At 33.5% G+C, this 13093-nt stretch overlaps 1 protein-coding gene across 1 annotated transcript in view; it reads left to right on the forward strand.

The window, feature by feature from the left end:
* The window catches only part of TRHDE (thyrotropin releasing hormone degrading enzyme), a 397296-nt gene that overhangs the window by 284441 nt on the left and 99762 nt on the right, over nucleotides 1–13093 (forward strand). The window contains exons 8-9 of the mRNA XM_019039267.4: nucleotides 6795–6860; nucleotides 7482–7669. Coding sequence (XP_018894812.3) covers nucleotides 6795–6860; nucleotides 7482–7669 — 254 coding nt within the window. The remainder of the gene's footprint in view (nucleotides 1–6794; nucleotides 6861–7481; nucleotides 7670–13093) is intronic.

Below are 13093 nucleotides of genomic sequence, written 5' to 3' on the forward strand. Positions count from 1 at the left end.
CTCTTTCTTTTCATGTCCGGTGGCTTGAACTGCTATACCTCAAAAAGTTTAGTAATGGTTCTTATTATACTGGAGTTATGTCTTGGAAACCTAATATAATTTAATAATAAAGAAAGGTTTCAATAATTATTTATACCTTTTCATCTTTGACTCTTATCTAATAGAATTAAAATATAAATATTATTTTTTAATCTTTGCATAAAGCTTTCTTAGGGATTTGTTACTCATTTTTACTTAATCTTAAAATTTCCATCAATTTCTAGGTATGAACCCAAATAGACACCTTGGTCTATAGTCTAGCTTTCTTTGTTTAAGTTGGTCATCTGTTACTGTTGTAGTCTCCTTGCTCCTGTTTCTCAAGGTTAGGGAATGTGAAAACATCCTCTGAAGTGCATGGGCCAGGCTTCAAATGGGTTTTATTCAACTCTTGTGTGACTTTGCTGTGATCTGATACTTTTAGTCTACTTTTGTTGTTGTTTATGGATCCCTTTAAGATCATCTTACTCTAATAATGCACATACTTACAAATGTATAAGCTCAGAACTTACGGTTCTCAGTTCAAAAGCCCCTGCTTTGGAAGCTTTGTTTAAGACAAAAAGTGTTGCTTTTTAAAATGTTTTGTTGTTGTCACTCTGTCTGCCCCCCAGTCTATAGAACCTTCTGCACTTTATTTCAGTTTTAATCTTTCTCTCCAACATTCTTGTCTGCTTTTAAAACATAAAAATTAAATATACATGTCTTTCACGCCATATCTACTGTTCATAAGAACAACAAAAGCCTAACTGATGTACTAAATAGAATTTAGTGTTCTTTAGTTTTTATTTTGTATAAGTTGTAGGCAATAGTTTAATTTCTTACTAGGGGTTGCCAAGATAATGTAGAAGTGTCTTCCTTCATTTTGTTTAACCCATTAGGGTTGTATTATGCAAGCAACAGAAACAAATTCTGGTTAAATTAGGCAGAAAGGAAATTATCTGAAGGATATAGGTAGCCCATTGAGTCATTGGGAAGGATGAAGAACCAGGCTTACGAAATAGAATAAGAACTAAAGTAGACTCAGAAATCAGGAGATGTAGCCAAGGTTATGCCACAGGAGTGAAGGTTCAGCTGTTCCCATTAGAGTGGCTACCACAGGACCCTCAGTGTCACCATGACAGGCACTACTCTTTTAGGATTCATAGTCCTAGGACGAAGCATCCCCTTGTCTGAGGCCAGAGCACATGCCCAGGCTTTAGCTGCCAGGCAAAGTGGAGAGGGAATATTTAGTATTTTGTCCCTTCCATTTCAGTAGAGGGAGGCAGAGATTCTGCCTTCCTCCCAGATTCCATAGTGAGTGATTGCCCCCCTATAAAACTGGTGTTTAAATGCTGGAAAGCCAAAAAAATGACAAATGCACACTACAAATTTTTTGAGGTACAATTATTCTTGATAGAAAGCAACAATATTTCAAACTCTTGCTTCAGCCTTCTTGTCACATCTTCAGAAAAATCAGTGCTTGAATTTACCTAGCATTTCCAGACTAGTCTTACAACTATAGGACATCCTACTTCCCAGTGTCAATGAGTCCCAGGCTGCTGTACCCTGTCTCACTGGAGAAAGCACTATTGGTGGTGGTCTCCCTATACCTAGTTGTCCTCTCTTTTTTATTAGCTGAATTCTGATTTTTTTCTTTTAAGTTCTCACCCTGTTATAAACAGCCATATTCTTTAGAGGACTATGTCTTTCCTTGGGTAAAGTTCAAACAATGCCTCCTTAAGATGCAGTAACAGATTCTTGCTAGAGCACATGATGCAGTGTTGACAGATGACAAATGTGGGAAATTTGCTGCAGAATTTGAGGGGAAGTTTTCCTGATTCCAGAAAGGAGGTTCTCAGGAAGAAATTCTGTATCTTTCCTCTGTACAATGTCACATCTGAATATGATGCTTGGGATTGCTGCTGCCATCTAGCCATGAACCTGTGAAGCTAAATCATAGATGGGGTGGGACCAAAATAATTCCAGAAGAAAGTGGCTGCAGCTCTGTCCTACCTACTTATGATAGGAAAGAATAAATACTCCTATTTTAAAAGTCATTTTAGGGTGGATGTTTATTACTTGCAGCTAAACACATGTAAACGAATCCATATGGTTTTTATGGAATCATCCCTTTATGTCTCAAGGAGTAAACCATTTATGTGGTTAATCCTCTATCCTAGCATGCTAAAAGACTCATTAATAGGAAAGCAATTATTCCATAACTATTTCCATGTAAATCTTAAAAGATAATAGTGCTTTACTTCTTTAACTCACTCTTTACTTTTCCCCTTGTCTTTATTAGTCTTGTTGGCTTTTACACATGACATGTTATGAAGCACATCACTTGTTAGCAAATGAAATAAAACAAAAATGGTCTCATATGTAATCATTCACAATTTTTGATGACACTATATGCAATCGCATATATCCATTCAAGTTATATGCCTGACAAGTATATACCGAAATAATGAATTATGTCCTGTATTAATATTTAAATATGATATCTTGGGGGATCCTGACAGATATAAGTAGTCTATGCTTACTGCATTGTCAGTTATTAACAGAAACAAATATTGCAAAAAGAAAGACAAATCACACACACACACACATACATGCTCTTATTACTGCATTTTAAATACATATATATGGAGAGAGAGAGAGAGAGAGAAAGCACCTCTTGTGTACCAGACTGGGCACAAAGATGTTGGTTAAATAGTGGTAAACAAGACTGGCAGGATCATTACTCTCACAGATTTTACAGACTGTGTGAACAGTCAAACTAATAAACAGGCACCTATGACACAGTGGGATAAAAGCTATTATATAGAACATTGTGTGACAATATAAAAGAGATATTTAACTTAGGAAGGAGGTTGAAGTGGATGGGGAATGATTCCTGGAGGAAATGCATCAAAATTGAGTCCTGGAAATTGAATTGAATTGAGGTAGGCAAAGGAGAAAAGAATATGTAGAGAATTGCATGTGCAGAGAACCAGAAATGAGATAAAATATCCATTAGGCATCTTTAGAAAGCTGAAAGTGGCTAAATTAATGCAGGGAGCAACAAGTTAACAAATGGGATTTGAGAAATACAGAGGGACAAGACTATGAGGGCCATTTTTAGGTTATATTAAGGAGTTTGGACTATATTCTGAACATAGCAGGGATTTATGTGTGTATTTGATCAAAAATACTCTGGCTTTGTGGGAGAGACTAGATGTGAAAGGGACAAATCAGAAGCAAGGGCAGCTGTCATCACCCATGTAAGATTCTGTAGAGTAGACAAACAGGTAAGGGAAAGTGGGAATCTTGGAGTATATTTAGGTCATGGATTATTAATTGAATATGGTGGAAAGGGTGATCAAGGCATCAAGATAACTCTTTGCTAGAGGTGGATGAAAAGGTCTTCACTGGAGAAGGGCCATCAAAAGGAGCCAATATAGGGGAGGATAATGAGTTCAGTTTTTAATAGGACTCAGTTATCTATGTGGCTAATAGGACTCAGTTATCTATGTGGTATAGATATCTTGGATATTGGATTTGGGTAGGCACAGGCATGGGGTTTGGATGTAGGCTGAAGACTCTGAGTTCCAATGTTCTGATTTCTTAAATGATGATAATAATGTCTACCTCTAATGTGTTGTGTGGATTGAATGAGATAAAATATAAGGCAACTCGCACAGTGTTAAAAAGGAGACAAATATTACTGTTTCCGTGTGCTGTGCTCTTTCATTATTATTGATAATGATGCATTTCCTTCTCAGTTACTCAGTTTTCCAACCTATAGCCTGAGATTATTAAAAAGATTACCAGAGAGAATGCCCACTGAATATTTATGATGTGCTAGGCACTATTCACTCTTTTAACACTGTATATTGAATCATTCAATTCTCAGAAAAAATATATACAGTAGTTATTTTATTATACCCATTGTTATATATGTGAAGATAGGCCCAAAGAGTTAAACAGCTTTCTAAAGCTCATATAGCTAGTGAATGTTGGACCTTGTGTTTGAACCAAGGCAGGCTCTTGTTACTGCATTTTAAACCACTATGCTATGATACCTCTCTCCATAGGCAGATGTAATATATTCTTGTTAAATAGAGTTTTAACTTTTAATCAGTCTATATTATTTGTTATGTCTCTTAAGAATATTCTGGTGATTATCTTTATTTTATTCCTTACAATAACTCTATTATTTCTGAAATACCTAGTATAGAGAAACCACAATTCTTTTTAAGTTAATATTAAAACATTCTTCTATTTTATATCATAATGTCAAATCTGCTGAAGACTGACTTTTATACACATAAATGTAAACTTAGATTTCCATTTCAGATTTATATCTCTAAGGACTTTCATATTCAATGACTTAGAGGTTTGAAAAGAACTTAAAATATTTTTATTCAATGAGATACTAAATGTGATTTCATCTTGCCAAGTGGTTATTATACCAAGACTTCTATAGCTTCAGTCATGGAAATCTCCCTACACAAATCACATCTCAGTATTTGTAGTTGTTCTCAGTAACCTTTTCTTCACCATTGTTTCCCCTGTACTAGAAAGTTACCTGAACCCACTAAGTGCTCCATAAATTTTGTGGAATTAATGAAAAAAAATAGATGACTGATTATTGAAACGCACTCATTATCCTTTAAATTTCTTTATAATTCTGCAGAATTTTCTTAATTCAAGCTGTGAGTAAGTTTATGCAAGCTTTCTCTTTAAAAAAAGGGAAACTTTTTAAAAAAAGTTGGCACATGTAAAATTCCAATAACATCTGAATATTAGGGTTACTGAGAGTTCAAGAAGATATGTTATCTTCCCTGAATACAGAGACAGGCAAGTTGGAAATTGCTTCTTATGTCTGGATAATTTTCATTTCAGCCTGCTTGAAGTGGAAACTTGAACCTTTTTCTAAACTGAGGAGGGAAGAAATAGTTCAAACTGATGATACTAGGACAAGGTCAACTCATATTATGAATAGTTAGACTTTTATGATCTTTGAGAAGAAAATTGTATATTGGATTTTATAGTATTCCTTTATTTCCGCTTTGCTGAATTAGCCTAGCAGCACTACCCATAAACAGAACCTAAGAGTAAAGAGTTCTAATATTGGCACCTTTTATTATTACATCACTAAAATAAAATGCAGGTTAGGCCTGGTGGCTAAGGCCTGTAATCTCAACCCTTTGGGAGGCCATGGAGGGAGACTAGCTCGAGCCCAGGAGCTCAAGGCCAGCATGGGCAACATAATGGAATCCTGTTGCTACAAAAAATTAAAAAAAAATAGCTGGATGTGGTGGTGTGTGCACCTGCAGTCCTAGCTACTGAGGAGGCTGAGGAAGGAGGATCACTTGAGCCTGGGAAGTAAAGGCTGCAGTGAGCCATGATCATACTACTACACTCCAGCCTGAGTGACAGAGTGAGATCTTGTCTCAAATAAAAAATTTAAAAATAAAATAAAATGCACATTTATATTTTGTAAATCTTATTCCCAAATTTATTCATTTAAGTGAAAAAAAGCATAAAGAATAATTTTGAAAGTTAAATCTGAAATAGTTAAATCCTGGTCTCTGGGTTCATGCTGAAAAACCTCATATGGAATGTTCAAAGCCAAATTAGGATTCAGAATGGTTATTCAGGGTTATGTTTTTTAACAAAGTTATTCATAACACCTCATGGCAATGATGAATTTGTGGTTGCTAAGTTAGTGTTGGACATTGCATCTCTAGGCATCAGATTAAGTGGGAGTTGCCATTTGCTGTGCTGTGAGTTGCCAACAAAAGCTGAACCTGCCACAGGTGTTACAATTTGTATTTCAGAAACTTTGCTTCCCCCAAGTTTAATTATCCCCAGAGTAGCCCACTCCATATAAAGTACTGAAGGAGTCAGCATTTTTCTTTTCAGTACTTTGATATAATTTAGGATTTTGTCTACTATATATATGTTGCAGAGATAATGGAATTTCAAATGAACGAGGAGGGACTTTTACAATATAACACTATTTTCATATTCATATTTCTGTTTTGAAATCAGAAAAAATAATGCAAACCAGCCATAACTAAATAGCACATTGACGAGACAAACCATGCTTCTTAGAGGAGAACGAAGTGTGAATCGGATAGAAAGTGTATAGGTTTTACCACTAATAACTAAACATTAAAAATGGCAAGTCCTAAGGCCCAAAATGTTAAATAAACTCAGGAATGACTTTTTCTTATCAAATATTAATGTGTGTTTCAAATCCATGGAAATAAGTATTTATCATTATTGTAATAGGCAGCCTTTCCTTTGCAGAGAGACCACTGAAATGGAGACAGATTGTGAAGAGAGTATTCTTTTGGCAAAGCAATCCCTCTTAACATCAGCATATATTAGCTCTTTCTTTTTTTCATAAAATATTTCTTTTTCAACACTTTAACGCAAAAGCCTGATGGGAAAGTTTCTCTAAATATTTCATTGAAGAGGTAGTGTTTTCAGAATTGACTGAGGTTGACTTGCTCAATTAGAGAAAGATCTTTGACCCTGGATATCTGTAAGAAGTTATTATAGTTATGAAAATGATTTTTAAGAGATTAATATTGTTTGACGACTTAATTAGGAAATATTCTATAGTTAAATCTCTTTGGAATATTTTTAAATGAGATTATTTATGTTTTTATGTCCTTTTTCATTAATATAATTCCAACAAATGAAAATTATTAATTGAGAAATAAATGTGTTTACTAGTTACTGTTTAACCTTTGAATTATAATTACAATTTTATATTCTTGTAGGATTATTTAACCATTCATAAGTATGGCAATGCAGCCAGAAATGATCTCTGGAATACATTATCGGAGGTAAAGTATAGGAAGCTTAAATATCAAAACCTCTACTTGAATATTTGAATTGCATTTATAAGACATTCATAGCCTTTATTGACACTGACAGTTTGTTTTTACTTTTTACATTTTTCATTTGTTCATATTGATTTTTTGTTTTATATAATATATTGTAAAATAAAGGGGTTTAAAACTAAACTACAAATGGTAGTAAATGATACCTCACCTACTTTCAAACATGACAATACTTCTGAAATATAAGTTTAACATGGTGTAAGACATTCATGATAAAAAAATAAATATTGAAGTTTTAAATAATTTTTTCTATAGGTCAAATATTTGAATGTGACACTAGACATGGGAATAATTACTGATGCTTCAGGGATTTGCTTTAATAATAACATTTATTTTATGTTATGTAAAAACTTTAATGTTAATAAGCTTTCATTTTTATATACATTTATGAAGCTTAACTTAGGGCAAGAAGATTAATTTCACTAACACATTATATTGGCTTCAATGACTTTAAATGTTTTCATATTTAGGTAAATAGTAAAAATAGAAATAAAAATGTCTTAATGTTAATAATGTTGATAATTCATGTTTATAAAACTAATTTATACATTTTTCCTTGTGAAGGCTTTAAAAAGAAATGGGAAATATGTAAATATACAAGAAGTAATGGATCAGTGGACACTCCAGATGGGTTATCCTGTTATCACCATCTTGGGAAACACAACAGCAGAAAATAGAATAATAATTACCCAACAACATTTTATCTATGATATCAGTGCTAAAACTAAAGCACTTAAACTTCAAAATAACAGGTACGACATTCTTTTTTACATGAAAAATATTGTTTTTATTCTTACATTTGCAGGTTTAATATTTCAAAGAGCATTAATAACAAAATTCTGAAATATTGTAAGTGAAATATAGTTTTTGTTTCTTTATTTACACAAGTTACTTTGATTCTCCCTTTACTCCCATTTCCTGGATATCTGAACCTTCAAGCTGAAAAAACACCAAAGTTATTTGTTTAGGAAGACAGAATTTTAAATAATCATGGTGTTTAAAAAAATAAAATGTTATTTTTCACTTTTCCCCACGAATGTTTCTTGAATTAAATGCAAGAAAGTTAAAATGTGTTGCTGTGAATTAAAAGGAATTGAGCAAACTGTGAGATTTATAAAACAAGTGAGAACAGAAACTCATAATGCAGAAAAACTAAAACAAAAATCAAATTAAATAATGTCTGAGTCAAAGGAATTTAAAACGATACCTTAAAATGATCTAATGATTAATGCCACTTAGTATCAACATATGTTCTCTTTCTCATTTTTAGTGTTTAAAATCAATAAACAGACAGCATACACAAAATCTTTATTTGTTGTTTCTTTAACTTTCTGCTGAAACTCTTATTTAATTACTGATAACTCAGCAAATAGCATTTTTCTTTCTTTTCTACTTTATGTTTTCTATTTTGTGTCTGATTAAAGTCTGAGCCAAGGAAAGATATTAAAACTTAAATCAGTCCATTTCATTTCATTTAAGATGCCCTAGTAAGACTTTCGTTCCAGTGAGGGCTGGGGGCGGGGGTGGGGGATGGGAGCTACAGAAAGAGGGAGAGAAGTTAAAATTGATAAACGCAATGAGATGTTTGGATTGGGTTACTCACGCTGTCTCCCATTACCTTGGAAAATTAGGAGTCTGACTTTATCATTCACCCATGTCTAGGAGATCTGGAACAGACATTAAGTTTGCTTTGTCATCTCTAAGAAGAATGGAAATTGTTCCCCTGTAGGCTGGCTCCAAGACCAGCCAGTCACTCAATCTAAGTGACTGAGAAATTCATGAATGTTTCTGGTGACTACATTTGGAATCCGATTTAGGAAAGCAGTGTCTTCTATCTCTCTCTCCATATACAGTCTATATTTACCTTCAACATGCTACCCTTTGAAATCCAACTGTGTAGACTCATGGAGTGTGCTAGTACCCTGCCACACTCTCACCACCTTTAGGGGCTGACTCTGTCAATGCTTCTTCCCCGAGCCTGGATTTCCCACATCTGCCAAGTGCTGTTTCTAATCTTCTGATGTCTGGCCCCAGGCAAAACAAGCACAAGCGTAGGCATCAACTCTGGCCTTGCCAGGAAGTACATAAAAACTACTTGACTGTGGCAAAGTTAGAGAGATTCGGGCCAGGCCTTTGAGCATGATCAGTGTGACACAAGCATCACTGATGCAGAAAAACATAAAGGACACGCAGATGACAGAACAAATTTTGAACAAAAATATTCTGTCAGCCTATAACATACATCAGATGTACCAGCCAGGAGTCTGATTCTTTAAAGGAAGAATTTCTCCAAGGCTGTATAAGCATATGTAACATCTAGACAGCTTTGTCGGTTTGTCTTCTGGAATTATAAAATCATATGTATGAATTTTTTTTTTTTTTTTTTTTTTTTGAGACGGAGTCTTGCTCTGTCTCCCAGGCTGGAGTGCAGTGACGCGATCTCGGCTCACTGCAAGCTCCGCCTCCCAGGTTCACGCCATTCTCCTGCCTCAGCCTCCGGAGTAGCTGAGACTACAGGGGCCCGCCGTCACACCCGGCTAATTTTTTGTATTTTTAGTGGAGACGGGGTTTCACCGTGTTAGCCAGGATGGTCTCGATCTCCTGACCTCGTGACCCACCCGCCTCGGCCTCCCAAAGTGCTGGGATTACAGGCGTGAGCCATATGTATGATTTTGAACTCTGAGAACTTGGCATGTAAAATATTAAGAGTAAGATAATGCAGGACATCCTATTAGTCTCAAAAATGACTTTCTATTTATTTTGCAATTATAGAGCTTGTAGCTGAAAATTTATTATTACAATTTCATATTATTGATCATTTAATTCGCTATAACATCCTGGTCAAAGCTTCAATACGATTCTCTCTGGCCTATGTATATAGCCTTCCTAGATCTTTATTTTACAATGCAAACAGTTGATGGAGTAAAACCAACTGCCGATCTATTCCAGAAATCCTGTGAAATGTGTATATTTTCTGAGCCAGGAAAATTAATTATTTGTCTTTTCGTTTTTCTAAGAAATACTAGAACATCACTGCAATATGCCTAGAACATTTTAAGTGAATCCAGTAATTATATTTTTATATGTAATAGTTGTATTACAACATAGAAAGGAAAGATCTTTACATAACTAAATAGTCACATAAAGTTAGCTGATGTGTAACGGAGTATAAAATATATTCTAGAATTTTGGTACTTGGGAAGTTGTGAATTTGCGTAGCCTTTTTCATTATACAGTTAATGCATTGCAATGTAAAGTAATGTCTCCCTATACACTGAGGAGCTTCTCAGTGTTTTTTGCTGCAGAGAATTTTACTAACCTCCACAGTCATACTTCCCTTCTCTTAATGCCCTGATGACGGTGACATCTGAACAGTTTTTCACAAAGTCTGGACAAATGCTTCATTAATATTGATGCTATTTTATAAAAAGATGTCTCATTCAGGTTTATATGCACCCATTCTTTGCTACCTTAATATAATCATTAGAATAAAAGTTGCTTTATTATAACAATGAAAACGACTGATAAAAGAGGCAGTCCCAGGAACTGTTAAAGAAGAAAATATCTTGATGGGTCTTTTTTTAATGCTTAAAATAACGTGATGAAAATTCAAGTTAAACTGAAACAGCTGGAACACAATCTAATTTCCTAAGTTATTTTTTCTAATATCTTTTTAAACATAATCCATTGCAGTCTTGGATTTCTTTACAACATAGAGGGCTTTTCACTAAACTATGTTTAGGGTCTTCTAGTCTTTTAAGTTATAATCACAAAGCAACATAATTATCAGGCTTTCCTTGATTTTAAAATGAAATTTATGAAAAGTCCACATATATGATATTTTGAAAGTTATGAAATGTATTGACAGTACGGTATTTCAAAAATAAATACAAAGTTCAAATATGCTTGGTAACTTGGAACTTTTAATTTGTCTTTGTTACTATATGTAGATTTTGGTTATGTGTGTGCATACACAGAAACACACATAGAGTAGAGAAAAATTATTCTTAGGAAAAATACATTTTTTTTTAAGTTTTAAAAAATGCCTCAAAGTTTGTATCCCCAAACCTTATAGTTATAACTATAAGGTTTATAGTTTAACTTAGTTAACCTTATAGTTAACTTGTATCTGAACAGCTATGTGATACAATGCCTGACATTTAGGAAGTGCTGTATGTATGTGGTATTGACATGCAGGTATTTATGTGAATCGTTTTCCTGTATTTTAGATATTTTTTTCTAAAACCCGAATATAGAAACAAACCAACTTTTATCATAATCTCTAGTTGTTTAGAATAAATAATTTAAATACATGGAAATTATGTTTATTTATATTAGGGGCAATGATTCACAAACATTTTATGATCATGCTACAAAAAAGACACATTTGTCCTTGAGAATTTTTAAATGTCCTCAATTTTATATATTCTTTGCCTTTTAACCAGTACTTATTTGGCTTCACAATTTAGCTGAACCAACTCAATATGGAAGATATGTACTAAAGTCAAGTTTATGAAGTTAATCTGTCTTACCTATAGATGGGTTTTATGCCGTTTATTTCATTTTATTCCAAGTCCATTCAATCAGATTCAATAGTAATTTATGATTTAGAGTAGAAATGCCTTCTATTTTCAGGCTTTTTCAAGATCTAGGTACACAAAAATGAGCTTATCATTTAATTTGAGAATCAGACTCATAGTTGGGCATCATGGTCTCTTAACTAAGTATTCCAATTAACCAAGATAGACCCAATATTTTTAGAGAACAACTGTTAATGAAATAGATCAGTTCTTTGTCTCCTCCTCAAATCTGTCATTAAATATCTGGGGCATATTTTTAAACCTATATTGAAAGCTTGGAAGTATTTGTTAAAGAGTTTACATGAGTTGTTGTTCATGAACTACTGTCTAAAGAGTCAATATAGATTTTGCTATTATAAATTGTTTTATTACCAGACCGATTGTATGGAGTCCTTATTAGTATAGCATAGTATCTCCACATAGTTTGCCCTCCAAAATGTTTTTTTCATTAAGTATAGGAGATAGTTTTAAAATTAAGAACTGTAAACATATTATTTTGATTTTCCATACTGGAGATAGGATTGGTATAAAATTATGAATTTCTTCCAACCTTCCATTTGGACTCTTTACTATTACTGAATTCTTTTTATTGTGAATGGAAAACATGGAATAATAAAATAGTCAAATTTCACACGACAGAGTCATAGGAAATGTCCTTCTCTCTCACTCCCCAAAAGACATATTCATTATAATGTTTATTATCCCCAGGCATGTTTCCCGAACATTTTTTAATTCTTTGTTTATTCTCACAGTTATTGAGATCACGCAATATCTTGTCTTACATTTCTAAAACAGAAAAATATTTTTTCCATACTGGAATTGTTGGCTACCCTATTGATAATGGTGAAATGATAGATTGAAATAATCTGGCTATATTTCAAGAAGGAAACAAATATAGTCATTGGACTTATTGTAAGACCATCCAGCATATCTCTGGCTATTCATTTGAGATTAAACTGACATTACTGCATGTATAAGTATAGGCCTCAATTTTTATCCTATAAAAAGGTAAATGTTACAAAATGCTTCTCTTTAATAGTTGAGTTTCATGATTGGTCCCTGCATGTTGGAGGATGCTTTGACACATCAAGCTAGAAATTCCATTTCACAAAACAGAGCATTAAGTGTGTCCCACAATATTCTTTCTATTGATCTGGATTGTATGGGAATCTGACTAGTTTTTTTTTCTTTCTGCTGAGTAACTTTAGATATGTCATATTAACTTTTCTATAAAGTACATTAATAGTGTCCTACAGAGTCATTAGATAATAAATAAGGAGAATATTAAAATGTAAATGCATGAAGCCACTGAAATGTGTCTTAATCTAACATAAAAACAAGTAGAAAGAAGTTACATTTAGACTTTAATCAATATGGCTCAGGTGTATAGATATTAGGTACTTTCTATTTCAAATTCAAAATGCGAATCTTTTTTCTCCCAAGAAAAATGGTTTTGTTGGCAGTTCTCTTTGCACTGCAATTAAAATTCTTAAAGGCCAAGTCTTCTTAATGGCATTGAAAGAGTGAATTCATCTTTTTGACTTATGCCTTACTTTTGTGACTGGAATTTTTTTTTTTAGTTCACCTAATGAGAGT

This window comes from Gorilla gorilla, chromosome 10 (genome assembly GCF_029281585.2).
Source record: "Gorilla gorilla gorilla isolate KB3781 chromosome 10, NHGRI_mGorGor1-v2.1_pri, whole genome shotgun sequence".
Lineage (NCBI taxonomy): Eukaryota > Metazoa > Chordata > Mammalia > Primates > Hominidae > Gorilla > Gorilla gorilla.